Raw genomic sequence first — 16,647 nt, 5'->3', positions numbered from 1 at the left:
CAAATAAAAAATTATATAAATATTTATAAAATGTGTTTAATTACTATAATTGACATTCATATAAGTGGTGGATAAAATATAAAAGAAAGCATAATTGTTCGAATAACACCCCTTTTAGTCATCATTTTACATGAGTAATTGTTCGAATAACACCCCTTTTAGTCATCATTAGGCTCCAAATCTAAGAATATGTTTGGATAAATATATTTATATCCCAACATTCGAATGAGTATTATTAAATAACCATACGTTCACCCACATGACGTGATATGGAACTAATATGTTGCTTATTTCACCCGTTCTTCATAATGGATCCATGACTATGCAAGTGCACGGGGTTGCAAGTAAACTCGAAGACCGTTCTTCATAAACAGTGTGAGAGACATCTTCTGCTCCACCCTGTGTCCAGGAACCAGAGAAAGGCGGTAACGTAGTAGCACAGCATAGGCCACCGACTTCATTTGCAAGTAAGCCAAGTCTTTCCCCAAACAAGTCCTTGGTCCAGCGTTGAATGCCACGAACTTGTAAATATCTTTAGGCGGTTCGAATTTGTCACCTTCTTGTGATAACCACCTTTCTGGCCTAAACTCCATGCAATCTTCTCCCCATATAGTCTTCGTTCTTCCAATCGATAATATAGAATACGTTACCGTTGAGCCTGAGGGCACGAACGTGCCATCTGGTAACACATCGTCGTGGACTACATACTTGAAGTCCTGGGGATCTGAAGGGTATGAACGAAGCGTTTCAGTTAATGCTTCTTTGAGATATACCAATCTGTCAGCTTCGTCAAACGACAAAGCCTCTTGGAGCCATTTGTTGTGATCTGGACCACGTGTGTCGCGGAGAACCGTTGATATTTCATTGATGATCTTTTGTTCGACCTCTGGGTGGTTCATGATGAGCCTGAAGAACCAGCTGAGGGCTACAGAAGATGTGTCCCTTCCGGCGAGGACGAAGTTTAGAGCAATACGTTGGAGAACATCGCTTGTGAAGAAACTGCCGTTAACGTCTCTTTTCTTCATGAAACGGGATAGTAAATCATCTTATGAAGCTTCTTTCCGTGCTTCAATGGCGCCGTTCATGTAGTTTTCAACGATTTTTAGGCTACTCTTCAATCTTTTCTCTTCTCCAATCCCCAAAATCTTCTTCAATCTCCATAGAAAACCAGGGTAAAGAAGCCTATACATAGTCGTTTCGGCGGCAGTGTCAAAAGCCGTGGCGAATGGATTTTCAGGCAAATCAGGAGAAAGTGTTTGTGGATCCTTACCAAATGTAAGTCCACAAATGTTTTCAAATGTTAACCGAAGCAACAAGTCTTGCAAGTCCACCGATTCCTTCTCATTGGCTGCCTTGTCCAAAATACACCATAGCCGGTTCTTGATGGTCCTATTCACCCATCTAGCCATGGCTATCCTGAGCGTCCTGGTTGTGAACTCAAGTGCAGCCGTTTTCCTTTGAATGAGCCACGTCTTTCCATCACTATTGAATATCCCTTGCTCCAACAGATCATGAAACGCAGCTTGCCAAGTAGCCCCCTTGGGGTAATTATCGAAACGAGTCCGAAGAATGTGCTCGATGTTTTTGGGGTGACAAGTGAACGTATAGAACCCTTGCTTGCGAGCCAAGAAAGGAAGAGCAATGGTGCACGTCTGATAAGTGGCTGAACCACCTGTAGCTCGAAGGTTACCAGCAATCCAATCATGGATTCTCCTCCGGTTCATGAAAAGAAGCGGCAGGCTACCGACCAGGGGCCATACTCGTGGACCGGTTAACTTCCTGGCTAGGAAATGGAACCAGATCGAGTAAGCAAATACTACAGCAGCTAAGCTGAAAAACAATGGAAGGGTTTCCATGGCATATTACCCAAGTTAATAATAAACAAGTTATACATATAAAGTGATGAAAATGAGAACGGTTTAGGAAGAGTTGTTGGGAAATTTTAGCCTATTGAAGAGAGGTTTGCTGTTGGGTCTGATATGAAATACGTATGTGAGGTAATTTACGCGAAAACCATTCAAAGAAATTTCGGTAGGTACTGCATTAAAGACTTGTTATATTTGTAGTCATTGGAATTGGACTAATTTCTTCCTGGACTTATTAACGCTACTGGTTTGTGACAAGAAGACAGTTGCTTCACGCCAAATTTTTATTTTCTATATGATACGTTTTTCATTTATCTTTTTTTTTCTAATGATTGATTTAATATTGTCACGATTGATCAAGATGACATTTATCTAATATTTTGTTGATCTTCTTGCTTTGGACCTCATATTGGATTTGGATATTCGATTTACATTCGTCGATAGTTTTTCACGTATGATTTTCGGTTTGTCGGTGGTCATTCAATAGTTTGATCCCCTTTTGTGGTTCACTTATCGATGCAGTCAGATCTATTGTACGGTTCTTAATCTTTCGAGTTTCTTGGTTAGATTTTTAATATTTCATTGTATGGTTCTTATATGATTTTAAGTTGTTATTTTTGTTTTAATGGTTATAATTTTTTTCTTAATTATGTACTTAATTTATTATTATGATTGTAAATTCTTATTGTAATTTAAAATGTTTTTTATTTTAAATAAATTAATTACTTCTTTAAAAAATGTTCTCTTAAGTCCATGTAATGTGAAAGGAATCATATTCCATCAAAATTTAAATACAAATTTATTTATTATTTATTTATTTTGTTTACCAATAATATGATGCATAAAATCTAATCATAAAAAAAAAGAATTTACACTCAAACAAAATTCTTTTATTTCGAAATTGCAAATAAACTAAAAGATGAAGTATATCAAGGTTATTTAATTGTACTAAAATAGTTAGTTTGGTTGCTGAAATTTCAAAAATTATAAAATAATAATTAAATTTATTGATATGTTATAAAATGATCGTTATATTTATTATAATTAGGAGTGAGCGTTTGATCGAGTCGAGTTGAGCAAAAAATAATTGGAGTTATTCGAGTTGACGAGTCTTATTTTACAACTCGAAGTTGACTTGAAATTTTTTTAGTTGAGTTGGGTTTTTGAGTTTCTTTTTAAATTTAATTGTAAATATTTATAACATTATTATATTATTTGATCCTAATTTAAATGCTTTTTATAACCACATATAATGTAGAAAGTCAAAAATAATAAATGGGTTGGCACCGAAAATTAGGTGCATAATTTTTTATTATTTTTTATATGGTCAAATTACAAACTCTAGTCACTAAAATTTAGGGTATTTACAATATTAAGTCCTTAAGATTTAGCTATAAATACCCTATCCATTTAGCTTCAAAACCATCCCAAAGCATTCTAGCTTTCTTCCAATACTAGAGAGAATTTAGAGAGTTTCTTGATAGGTATTTTCTCCTTTTTATCAAGAGAGAATTATCATTGTTTTCTCCTTGGTAGATCGAGAGAGGTTGTAATTCATATTTTCTCATAGTGAAATTCTTCTACTGTTTCCCGTGGTTTTTACCCTAAATTCTTAGGGGTTTTCCATGTAAATTTTGTGTCTCTTTTATCTTAATTTTTATTTTCTCAAATTATCAGTTGCGATTTTGCTCTATCCGATAGTCGTCTTCCGCAATAATTGGTATCCGAGCCAGATTAGAGTGTGTAATATCTGCTTATTGTCTTTGTGGTTGCCACCAAAAGGTGGATCCTCTAACATAAGAAAGTAAGAAGTTATTACCCATTCTTTGAAGGTTACAGAGAACTATTCACGATAGTGAAATAGTGGGAGCTATCAGTAGCTATGAAGTGAAAAGCAATCGAAATTTGGCTAAATTCAATTTGATATTCAATGGGATGGAAAATTAGCATTAGCAGATGAAGTATTGTCAAGCATCGAGGAGAAGAAGACAGCTAAGGAGATATGGGATCATCTCACCAAATTGTACGAGGCCACATCGTTGCACAATAAAATTTTCCTTAAGAGGAAATTGTATACTCTCCGTATGCCAGAATCTACTTCAGTGACGGAGCACTTAAACACACTGAACACTTTATTTTCTCAGCTTACATCCCTAAGATGTACAATAGGAGAATAAGAACGTGTTGAACTTCTACTTCAAAGTCTACCTGATTCGTATGATCAACTCATTATCAACTTGACAAACAATAATGTCACCAGTCTAGTCTTTGATGATGTTGCAGCGCTATTTCGAGGAGCAAGAAGAATTTAAAGTGTTACAACTGTGGAAAGAAGGGTCACTTGAAGAAGGATTGTTGGAGTCTAAATAAAAACTCCAATCCACAAGGCAATATTGCAAACACTTCAGATGATGGAGATGCTCTATGCTGTGAAGCGTCACCCACTGTGGAAGGTAGAAAGAGATATGCAGACATATGGCTCATTGATTCGGGAGCAACATATCACATGACCTCAAGAAGAGAATGGTTCCATCATTATGAACCTGTCTCAGGAGGATCTGTGTATAGTTGCAATGATCATGCCTTAGAGATCATTGGCATGGGAACCATCAAATTGAAGATGTATGATGGAACAATTAAAGTTGTTCGAGATGTACGGCACGTGAAAGGCCTGAAGAAAAATTTATTATCCTACGGATTGTTGGATAATAATGCAAGCAAGATTGAGACACGGAAAGGAATCATGAAGGTGTTCCGTGGAGCGCTTGTGGTGCTGAAAGGCGAAAAGATAGCAGCAAACTTGTACATGATGAAGGGAGAGACTTTGCTAGAAGCTGAAGCCTCTGTTGCCTCATGTAGTTCAGATTCTGCAATGGTATGGCATAAGAAACTTGGACACATGTCAGAACAAGGAATGAAAGTCCTTGTGGAGCAAAAGCTACTTCCAGGCTTAACAAAGGTATCACTTACTTTGTGTGAGCATTGCATAACAAGTAAGCAGACCCGGTTGAAATTCAACACATCAAATTCTAGAGGCAAAAATGTTCTAGAATTGGTTCATTCTGACGTATGGCAAGCACCAGTTACATCCCTAGGTGGAGCAAAATACTTTGTTTCATTTATTGATAACTACTCTAGGAGATGTTGGGCGTATCCTATTAAGAAAAAGTCAGATGTGTTTTCAACTTTCAAAATCTTCAAAGCGCAGGTGGAACTTGATTCTAGAAATAAGATCAAGTGTTTCAGATCAGAAAATGGAGGAGAATACACAAGCGAAGAATTTGATGACTTTTGCAGGAAAAAGGGCATCAAAAGATAGTTCATAGTGGCGAACACTCCTCAACAAAATGGAGTGGCAGAGCGGATGAAAAGAACCTTGTTAGAAAAAACAAGAGCAATGTTGAGGGATGCAGGCCTAGAAAATCATTCTGGGCAGAAGTAGTCAATACCGCTTGTTATTTGGTGAATCGAGCTTCATCAATTACAATAGAGCTGAAGACACCAATGAAGATGTGGACTGGTAAACCAGCTGATTATTCAAACCTCCATGTATTTGGAAGTATTGTATACGTGATGTACAACTCCCAATAAATTTCAAAGCTGGATCCAAAATCCATGAAATGCAAATTCTTGGGGTATGCTGATGGTGTAAAGGGGTATCGCTTGTGGGATCCCACTGCCTGCAAAGTGATCATCAGTAGAGATGTTATCTTTGTAGAGGATAAACTACAAAGAAAAGAAGACGATGATAGTGCTGAAAAGTCATAGACTACACAGATACATGTGGAAAATGAGATTGAACAAGGAGATTCTTTTGAAGCAGAACCAGCACATGATGAACAATAACCAGAGAGTTCTGAAGCTCCAACAACTCGTCAATCAGATCGTGTGAGAAGACGTCCCAATTGGCACTCAGATTATGTTATAGAAGGTAATATTGCATACTGCCTTTTAACAGAGGACGGTGAGCCATCAACATACCAGGAGGCAATAAACAACTCAGATGCTTCACTGTGGATGATGGCGATGCAAGAAGAAATTGAAGCCCTTCATAAAAATAATACATGGGATCTTGTGCCACTACCACAAGGAAGGAAGCCAATTGGTAACAAATGGGTCTTCAAAATCAAGCGAAATGGTGACGATCAAGTTGAGAGGTATCGTGCAAGACTGGTGGTCAAAGGATATGCTCAAAAAGAAGGTATTGATTTCAATGAAATATTTTCCTCCTATGGTTCGACTAACAACAATTCGAGTAGTTTTGGCAATGTGCGCTACATTGAACTTACATCTAGAGCAGCTAGATGTAAAACAACTTTTCTTCATGGAAATCTTGAAGAAGATATTTACATGCTCCAGCCTGAAGGTTTTGAAGAAAAAGAAAAGAAGAACTTGGTTTGCAGGTTGAACAAATCTCTGTACGGTCTAAAGCAGGCGCCGAGGTGTTGGTATAAGAGATTTGATTCCTTCATTATGTGCCTTGGATACAATAGACTTAATGCAGACCCTTGTGTTTATTTCAAGAGGTCTGGTGATAACGATTTTGTTATATTGTTGTTGTATGTGGATGACATGTTGGTTGCAGGACCCAATAAAGATCATATTGAAGAATTGAAGGCACAACTGGCTAGGGAATTTGAAATGAAGGACTTGGGATCAGCAAACAAGATTCTAGGGATGCAAATTCACCGAGACAGAAGTAATAGAAAGATTTGGCTTTCACAAAAGAATTACTTGAAGAAAATCTTGTCACGATTTAGCATGCAAGATTGTAAGCCAATTTCTACCCCTCTTCCTATTAACTTCAAATTATCCTCCAGTATGAGTCCTAGCAGTGAAGAAGAGAGGATGGAGATGTCTCGAGTACCGTATGCATCAGCAGTGGGAAGCTTAATGTTCGCTATGATATGCACAAGACCAGACATTGTACAAGCAGTGGGAGTGGTTAGTCGGTACATGGCGAATCCAGGCAAAGAGCATTGGAATACAGTAAAGAGGATCCTGAGATACATCAAAGGGACCTCAAATGTTGCATTATGTTACGGAGGATCAAACTTACTAATCAATGGTTATGTAGATTCTGACTATGCAGAGGATTTGGATAAAAGCAAATCTACAACAGGATATGTGTTCAAAGTTGTTGGTGGAGCTGTAAGCTGGGTTTTAAAATTACAGTCAGTTGTGACTACATCCACAACAGAGGAAGAATATGTAGCAGCTACACAAGCCAGTAAAGAAACAATTTGGTTGAGATACTCGACTCAAACTTAAAAATATATCCATTAATTACTAAAATTTCCGTGTTATTCGATTTGTATTTTACAACTCGATTTGAACTTAGAATTGTTTTTAGTCGAGCTTATGAAATTACAACTCGAAATGAATTCGAGTCTAAAAAATGACAGAAAAATAAAAGGAGTAGTTGGATTTTTTTTGGATAAATCAAATTTTATTATGCAGAAGAACAGAGTTCTGCTACAAAAACAATCAACCAATCAGAAACAAAACTAACAACAACCTACTATAAAAGATAATGATTGGTTTAAGTAATACCCCAATTAATACAAAGGTTAGAGTTTATTCTATCAGCTCTATTAATATTTTTACCCTTTAGTTGAATTCGCACAGCTTCAATAATAACCTTGAGCAAATCATCAGGAGATCTGTGACGACCTTGGAAGATTCTACGATTTCTTTCCTCCCACAATGTGTAGATATAGGCAGTCCAAGCAATCTTCAGGATTGTGGTGAGCAATGATTTCCCTTTCCATGATGAAGAAGCCAGAGTAACCATTTCTTCCCATGAAGATGAAACATTCTTCAAGCCATTAAGCGAAAGGACAGAGTTCCAAAGGCGAACAGCAAGAGCGCATTGACAGAAAAGATGATTTCTTGTCTCCTGATCGTTACTGTAGTTAGCACATGTTCCTTCAGTGGAAATTCCCATTTTGAGAAGCCGATCTCTAGTAGGTAATCTGTTTAACAAAGACATCCAAGCAATCAAACTGAATTTAGGAATGTGCATGGAAAACCAAATCAGATTCTGCCAGGGAACTTTCTCCCTTTTGATTCGAATAGATTCCCAAATGTCATTAAGCCTAAGATAACCAGAAGAAGATAATATTGTGAGAGCAATAGAGCGTAATTTTAAAATTCTAGTAACAATCCAACTCACATTAGAACCTGCAACAAAATTCCAGAAATCTTGACATAAGATTTTAACCATGCAACCCAAAGCGAGCCATCACCCGCAGAAGATAGGTTTTGTTTTACACGTTGAAAAGGAAAAGAAACCCGAAGGTGTATAGTTTGCTCCATTTGAGTGAGGCGGAAAACCTTTGGAAAAGGAAAACAAAATCAATCGTGAACCATGCGAAATTTACCTTCGCGACTTTTAGCCATAGCATCTATCTGTGCATGATGAAAGGTGTCAGAAAATTCTACTGGAATTCGACAAGTAGGACAAACTGTTCCAACAAACCCATAGACTGACCTCATCAATAAAAATTATTGATGGTGCTTCCTTCTTTGCTCTTGCAAAGTGATCTCTAACTCGAGATGCACCCATGCCAACAAACAACTCTACAAACTCACTGGCAGAACAACTTATAAATGGAACTTCTGCTTCACCAGACACAGCTTTTGCTAGAAGAGTCTTACCTATACCAGGAAGACCCACCTATAACACAAATAAAACCATAAAAAACATTATTTACATTTTTTATAAGAAGGTTGCAAATAAACCATCACATGCTCCTCAAGTATAAGCAAGGTGTGGGGACATTGAACATGATGAATTCCATATATAAATATTTTTAGCTTATCATAACAATAGATACAAGTAGAAGGCAATACAAGATCAAAAGCTTTCAGCGGAGAAAATAAACTAGAGAAGAAGAGACAGGTCCAGGAAATCCAACACAGTTTCCGAAGATTAATAAAGTTTGCAAATAATACATTGCCTCTATACAACAAAAGCTTTATCATCATTGGGAAGTAAAGTTTTCTAAATATCAACTCACCAGGAGAACTCCTCCAGGTGGACGAGCACCAAGCCGTATATATCTGTCTGGATTCCTAAGAAATTCCTGGGCCGCAAACATAAACATATAAAAACGAGAGTTTGAATTCATAAGGACGTTTATTACAAAAATTTCAGTTGTGGTAGCATATAAAGTACAAGAATATTAATGTACCACAATTTCTTCTAGCTCCTCCTTGGTCTCATCAATACCAGCAACATCAGAAAAAGTGACTATTTCACCTTGTTCAGGTACTTTTGAAATACTAGGACCTCCAGCCTTGCGATTCCTAATCTGACCAGCTTTATGCTGCATGATGCATTATTCAAATCAGAACCTTTCACTGCTACATACGCAATGTACTCACAGGGAACAATGGAGAAGTCCTGTAAGGGCAGCAACATAGAACAAAGCTATCTGCAAAAGATAGGAAGTCAAATATATAAAATTCCATGTTTTAGATGTATATTAGCAAGTGAATTGGAAAAAAATCCATGGTATATCTGAGAACTGCCTATCATCTACACTCCAACATCCCATTTTTAGGCATATTAGAAATTGCAGTTTAATCAAGGGTTCTGACAATGTTAACTCTTTTTCAGAAAAAAATAACCCATCATAAATACCCTCCACTAGTCAGAGCAAACTGATACCCTGGCTATATTTATTTTATTCTCGTCTGTCAACTTTTCCTAACTAAAGATATCTTTTCCCCAAATTATATTTGGAACATCAAGAGGGAATAAAATTTCAAATAGTTGAGGGCTCATCAGATTACTACTTGACATACCTAATCAAGGCAAATGAAGGCAAAGAAGATACCCTCAATTAAATCTTAAATTACATACAATCTAGCAGGAAGCTTACGACAATGAAGACCTTTGCTGTGAGCCATGACTTTTGGAGGAAAAAAAATGGATGCTCCGATGTAGTTTTCGGAGACTACGAATTTGAGGGACAATTGCCTATGACATGGTTTAGGAGAACCAATCAACAATGGAGAAAATTCATGTGATTCTTTGTTTCCCCTTGGCTTTGGCTTGACATGCAGCAAGGAGAAACCTACAGAGTAATGATTTTCATGGCCCAGGTCAGCAGTGCCAGGCTCTTTTCCTTTTTTAATAATCAAGGCAAATACATCTGGTCCTTTGGCGTTTGATGTTTTCCTTTTTCGGACTTTGTCTTTGAAAGGCCTGCCCCATGAATGAATTCAACCACTTCAATCTCTCATAGTTTCCAAGTCACAAAAATGTCAGTCATCATGTCTAGAGGGGCCTGTCTCTCCTTTCTCTGGATGGTGATTTATGTGTATTCAATAGAATAATTCAAGCTTTATATCTTTAACATGCATGGATGAATGCATTTCTGAGGATGAAATTGAACCATAAGAAAAAAAAATGGGTATTTTGATTCTTATCTAAGAAATCTCAGGGCAATATTTGATGCCCACTTCCCCTCAGATTCTCAACTAAAATCCCAGGCTATATCAAATAATACTAATGGCTAATGTTTCTGAATGGCATATATATGTCCTCTCTGCTTTTTCATTTTCTATTGTCCTAAAGATACCCTTAGAACACATTCTTGTAGCCTAATTTGTTTCACTGGAACCAGATATGCAGTCTTGTAACGTTTTGGTTGCTTAAATATTACATACTTTATTCTTCTTTGAAATGTGCAGAAAGACCCCCAAAATTAGACCAAATTCAAATATTTTTTAGGCCATTGAAGAACAGCATTGAAATTAGAAAATACCCTCTTCCCCAATGTAGTTGTAGATAAGAGCTTCGGTTACAAGCATCAGTTTTTTTTTAGTTTTCTTTCCCAACCAGAAGCATAGTAAGAGAAGAATCAGAATAATGTTAGATAACCGAAAGGGTCAAATTATGACATAATATGTGGTCGTCACTTGATAAGATGCTGATGAAAAAAAATAAGAATAAAGTTGCCTAGAATCCCTTTCTTTTGTTTTTTAAGATTATTCTGGCTAGTATTGTCAATCTACCTTCAAAAAGCTAGATACTTTATATGACCATATTGGTCATTTTGTCCCTGTATTATTTTCTTCATATATAGGACTGAATATACAATATGCCACCAACTTGGTGTTGTTGCCACTGCAAAGTAAAAAAATAAATAAACCAGCCATGGTTTGGAAATACAAACAAATAATGGATGTAGAGATATACAAGAAGTTGATGCAATGGCCTACATATTAATGGTCGCATGATTAAACCTGCAATCAACAAATATGGTCAAACCCATGTCAGTGCGGTGCAGAGAGAGAGAGAGAGATGGTCATGGAAGAAATCATAAAAGTGTCCAAGACAGATTTCAAGAGAGAGAGTCAGAGAGAGAGTCATGGAAGAAATCATAATTACACCAATTACCTTTGTGATGAAGTATCCAATACAGATTTCAAGACAATCATTCAACGCCATAATTCATTCAAAATAAGAATTGTGTTTAGAAAAAGAGAGAGAGCCATAATTCATTCAAAATAAGAATTGTGTTTAGAAAAGAGAGAGAGAGACTGAGTGAAATGTGTTACTCCAATCAACTTTATGGGGTCTTATAAGTTATTAATCATTGCTGATTTGTTTTATTAAATGATACAAATCATTAGTGAGAAGAACAATCTCTTTTTCATATCCGATGAATAGCTTTATAGATTGTCTCCATTGAAGAGTTCATAATTTGAGATTTTAAAATCGAGTGGAACACTTTATTATATTCATCAAGTTGATTGCAGACGTGCACTTAGTCTCACAAAATCATGGACTTGCCGCCATTTGTTTAGAAGATTGAAGGAGAGATATCTTGAACACACTTTAAGAAGGGTTTTACTGAAAAATTATATAAATAAACAGGGAAACCAACAGGGCAATCTGACCTGAATCTTGCTTTTGAGTGCCATACTTACATGGAGGAATCTTCTTTTTCACAAGAGGGTCTCTTAACAAAGATCTCACGAGGAAGAAAAGGGTACGGATTGAAGAATATGATGCTCATGTTAGTGGATTTCAGAGTCAGCCTCGACTAATGTTTTGATTTTTGAAGGTCAACACAGTCAAGTAGGCCATTTTGGGGGTATTTGGAAAGTGGGTTTATCACAATAGTCTCAAATGCCCTGTGAGTCAGCCAATATGAACCTATATCTAACCAAACCGGCTCAAAAATGAGCTGGTGCAGCCATTATAAAAAGGTTGAAGTTTTACCTAGAGTTGTACACCCTACATGGGGATGCTTCAAAATCTTTCAACCTACAGACTTATAACTCTTGCAATAGCAGCAAAAAATTGAACTTTTTTTTTTTCTGTTGGAAACTTGGAATCATTAGTCTTGAATCATATTACTAAGATTTACAGCATGGAACTGCCAAAAGTATACAACCAGATTGATGAACTTCTGAAAATTACGGCCACTCAGTCATGCCTAGAGCTGTCTAAGCTTCGAACTTCTGGTTGTAGATGCTTATTCTACATTTCTACTGCTTCATTCTCCATGTGAACCAGAACGAACCCTACTCTCCGATTCATGTATGGTGCCCGCTCAAATCTTATCTTTGAACCTTCTTAAGTTGCCAAATAATAGTAAAGTAGTGTCTTCATATCTTATGCTTCAAATCATATTCCTAGACTCTAAGACAACTTTATCTGTAGCACATATCCCACACGTTGATCTGTCGGTGCAGTCCAGATAAGCTCGCCACTATTACCAAATAGCACGGCCATTTGATCAAGGGGCAATCAGATTCAACTACAGAATCCTAAATACATGGGAAATCCATGTTTAAGAAGCTTCCCTCAGAGTTTCACATTTCATAGTCTTGAAATTCGTAGCAAAACCCAATCCTATCACCTCTTGGTTGAACGCTATGGAATAAACTCAAGCTCTTGATAATATACAGATAGACCATAAAAGCACAAAGACAGCTATAACAATCAACTGGAAGATGGCATGGTTTATCTATCGAGGAGAAACTCAGAATAGGAGGTCTTGAGGGTATTGTTCGGCCGGTTGCATCTGAAGAAACAAATTTTGAGGTCCAAAATAGGATTCATATGCAGCACTTCTATGCAGACTCTGCCCCTGCATTTTCAATCCACAGGAGGGAACCCCAAAAGGAGAAGACATTGGTATACTTCCTTGTGTTGAATTGAAAGGTGGATTCCATTGAAAGTTTGTTCTGGGCATGGCACCAGAATTTGGCTGCTGAGGCAGCACCGAAGACTGCTCGGGTGAGAGAGTTCCCTTATTGTCCGGGGAAGGAGTTCTCGTGTCATTGAGATTGACCGTCGTTATGTCATGAATGCTGGCTCTTCTCTTATCCTTCCCTCCTGAAAGCTGCCTGATGAAATACTTCTGCGCATGACTAGCCACCTGAGTCGGTGTTCGAGTGACAACGAAATTGCGAGATATGTTTCTCCAATCCCCTTTGCCGTACTTTTTTAGCCCCATTAGAAACAATCTGTTAAAAAAATCATCTTGTCAATGAAAAGAAAGATAAATATAAAGAAGCCAAATGCAAATTATTACACAAACAACTATAATCTTCACAATTAATTTCTTCACCTGCCGATACAAACAGATAATATAGATCGTAAAAGAATTAGCAAAATTAAAATCTGTCAAATGAACACTATTTAAACTTACTTATGCTCCTCTTCTGTCCAAGGAACCCCTTTTTTCCTCTCATGATCTCCAGGCCTGCCTGATGAAGATCTCTTTCCTCCGAGTCCATATGAATGTTTCAATCCATCATAGCCATGGCTATTCACCCAATCCAATGTGAATGGAGAGGTGCTATATCCAGGAATCGGGACCAGCCCTGCTTCTATACTGCTAACATCAGCTTCTAATTCTCTATATTGCTCGATCACATCTCCCACCGTCTTCCCTGGGATCATCGCCGCCACTTTCTGCCATCGGTCGGGCGTATCTTTATCGTAGACTGCCAAGGCATTCTCAAACATCTTGTTCTCTGCTGATGTCCATTTGGTGCTCTTACTATCTTCATCAAACCAATTTGTGCTGGAGATATAAGATGTTGGCGACAAAATTTCCATTTCCCACTTCATAACATCAAATCCAAACAATAAAACAACCAAACCCGAAATTTTTATCCAAAAGAGTTGCTAATTAACTGGTCGTTTCATAGGATTGATCACTTGAAGAACGGAATTTCGGCTACAGGACTGGCCAAGAGTTAAAAACAGAGCGAGAAACCATTGAGGAAATACAGAGTTGATAGGGCATCAAAGGAAAAATATCAGCGTTAAATCAGGGAGCATTTGCAAGGAATCAGAATACATTTTTTTTTTTAGTTTTAGGCAATCCTTGAAGAATCTAGAAAATACCCCACTTTCACAACACAAAAATAAGAATTTCAAACAAGTAAAAAATTATGTAGTAAAAACACTAAAGAAAATCCTAACACCACAAATCCACGATTAAGATCCGAAACAGTGAACTTTTTAATACTAACAACAGAACAAACTGTAAAAGAGCAAATACCCAGAAAGCCTTTTTGAAGAAAACTTGGGTAGGAACTACATATATTTATAACATAGCTGAGAAAATAATTACTATAATCTTCTTTTTTTCCTCTCTTTTGTAGTGTACTAATAACTGAAACAACTAACACTGAGCTTCAACTTCCTCTATAACCCAACTAGGTGAAAAAAGAGAAGTTGACAGCAGAATCCAAGAAACTGAGCTGAACCCAATAATCTAAAAAGGCTGAAAATGAAAACCCAATTTGGAAACTTCAAAAAATATTTAAAAAGAAAACAACGATTTCAGTAGAAGAATGATGAAATCTGAGAAAAAGATCTGTTATTTTCTTCTTTTTTGCTTGAGAAATTAACAATAAAGAAAAGAGAAGAAATAGATAAAGTGAAAAGAGTTCTAAGCTGAAAAAGAAAACAGCGAATCTACCATCGACCTTTCAAGGAATGAATATCTGTTACTAAAATCTTTGGGAAGAGAGAAAAGAACTGAAGAAGTAAAAAACAACTTATTGGATGGAAAAAAGGATAGTGGGGGCCACGGTCAGCTTGAAAAGGGGTAGCCGCCAAAAGAACGGTCCAGATCAACAGTAAAAAAAACTAAAATTTACATGCGGGCAGCTTGATTTAGTGGGGCCCACGGACGGTTACATTACATAATTGTACAGGTTAAGATCTCAAGGAGTTGGAGTAAGTAGATCCTCTGGTACGATCACGACACGTGGAATACAATGATTGTTTAACCAGTAATAACGCTAGGCCAGGTGGTAAGTAGCAAAGGTCACGACACGACCGATGAGGATAAATGATTGCGACAGTATTAATATTAGGTTTAAAAAATATGTTATCGGTTTTTTTTTATTAATTTTATTTCATTACTCAAGAAAGCATGTGAACCTGCTACAAATAGTACGATACATAAACAAAAATAAAATAGCTAGAACAAGAAAGAATAAGGGGAAGATACTAATACAAAATACCCTAGTTCATGTAAAGGAAAACATTTCTCGAGTCAGCCCTTCTATTAGACCATCCTTGAAAACGAATCTGAATGATCTCTTGGATGTCGTACAGGAGCTCACCCACACTTCTACCTCTTCCTCCAAACAACCTGGAGTTTCGCTCCCTACAAATACAGTACACATGGCTTGCAAAAGCAAGCTTCATCACTTGAACAATAAGAGACTTCCCTCTAAGAAGTTGTGCAACCCAAGCTAGCTCCCCATCCCAGCTGCTCACATCACAAACAATCCCGCATAGGGAAAGAATTTTGCCCCATAAATCATTCGCAAAACAACAACCAAAGAACAAGTGGTTTCTAGTCTCAGTGACCAAGTGTAACATCCCAAAATACGGGTTAGTGACTAAATCATAAAACTTCAGAGTTTGGTGATTTAAGTGGGATATTTGTATAGTCCGATGCTTTGTTCGGAAATATTTCCTGAAAGTTTTTAGTAATTATCCAAAGAATTAAAGGGCAAAATGGTCATTTAACCATTAAATGATTAATTTGTGTTATGTTGAGGATATATACGGGGGAAAGGGATAAGAAAAATATATCTTATTCTCCTCTTTTTCTTCCATACGAGAGAAAGCCATAGCAAAGGTAAGGGTTTTCTGATTTGTTGGTTATTTGTTAAATTAAAGGTTAGGTTTTGATCATTAGATGATAACTAAGCTTAAGGAAAGCTTAAGTTGTCTTATAATTAAAAGATGAAGAAGTTATAAGAGATTTAAGAAAACGAGTTTTTATATGAAATATTGAAATAGAGTTGATAAGTTGAATTTGAAGTTAAATTTGACTTGTCATCATGCTAATTAAGGAATATGAAGTGTTAGAATTGTATTTAGAACATATTGAAATTTGAATATGATTCTTGAATTTCATATGAAGAATAGGATTTTGAAGTTATAGATGATTTTCATGGATATAAGTTGGTTTAAGTAATGGTAGTTGAGTTTAATGACATGATAGGGGTTTAAAATAGAATAATTAAGTGAAAATTGATGATTTTCGGGCTTTAAATACAATTTCTGGGCATAGGGAACCGATACCCTATGAAGGGGAATCGATTCCCCTTCTAGAACGAGAAAATTTCCAGTATGTTCAGGGGGTATCGATTCCCCCCTGGGGGGTATCGATTCCCCCTAAAGGAAAAATGAAATTGGGTTCAATAATCTGGCTTAAGTTGTTAACATCAAGTTTAAGGTTTAGGCTTCTGATAGTTGTTTTGAAATGTTATATTTATG

General features: G+C 36.7%; 1 protein-coding gene and 1 pseudogene across 1 annotated transcript; both read right to left on the bottom strand.

The window, feature by feature from the left end:
* Nucleotides 1-313: 313 nt before the first annotated feature.
* Nucleotides 314-1,856, bottom strand: LOC120131607 (annotated as a pseudogene).
* A 10,358-nt stretch (nucleotides 1,857-12,214) lies between these two features.
* LOC120131602 (transcription factor DIVARICATA-like) lies at nucleotides 12,215-14,584 on the bottom strand. The gene is made up of 2 exons (XM_039148557.1): nucleotides 13,544-14,584; nucleotides 12,215-13,358 (listed from the first exon to the last, which is right to left on the bottom strand). The coding sequence occupies exons 1-2, from the start codon at nucleotides 13,966-13,968 to the stop codon at nucleotides 12,872-12,874; spliced, it is 912 nt and encodes a 303-aa protein (XP_039004488.1). The 5' UTR covers nucleotides 13,969-14,584; the 3' UTR covers nucleotides 12,215-12,871.
* Nucleotides 14,585-16,647: the final 2,063 nt, after the last annotated feature.

The sequence above is a fragment of the Hibiscus syriacus genome, unplaced genomic scaffold (genome assembly GCF_006381635.1).
Source record: "Hibiscus syriacus cultivar Baekdansim isolate YM2019G1 unplaced genomic scaffold, ASM638163v2 tig00110556_pilon, whole genome shotgun sequence".
Classification (NCBI taxonomy): Eukaryota; Viridiplantae; Streptophyta; class Magnoliopsida; order Malvales; family Malvaceae; genus Hibiscus; species Hibiscus syriacus.
Note: the sequence above shows the minus strand (reverse complement) of the source record. Positions and strands in the feature narration are given on the sequence as shown.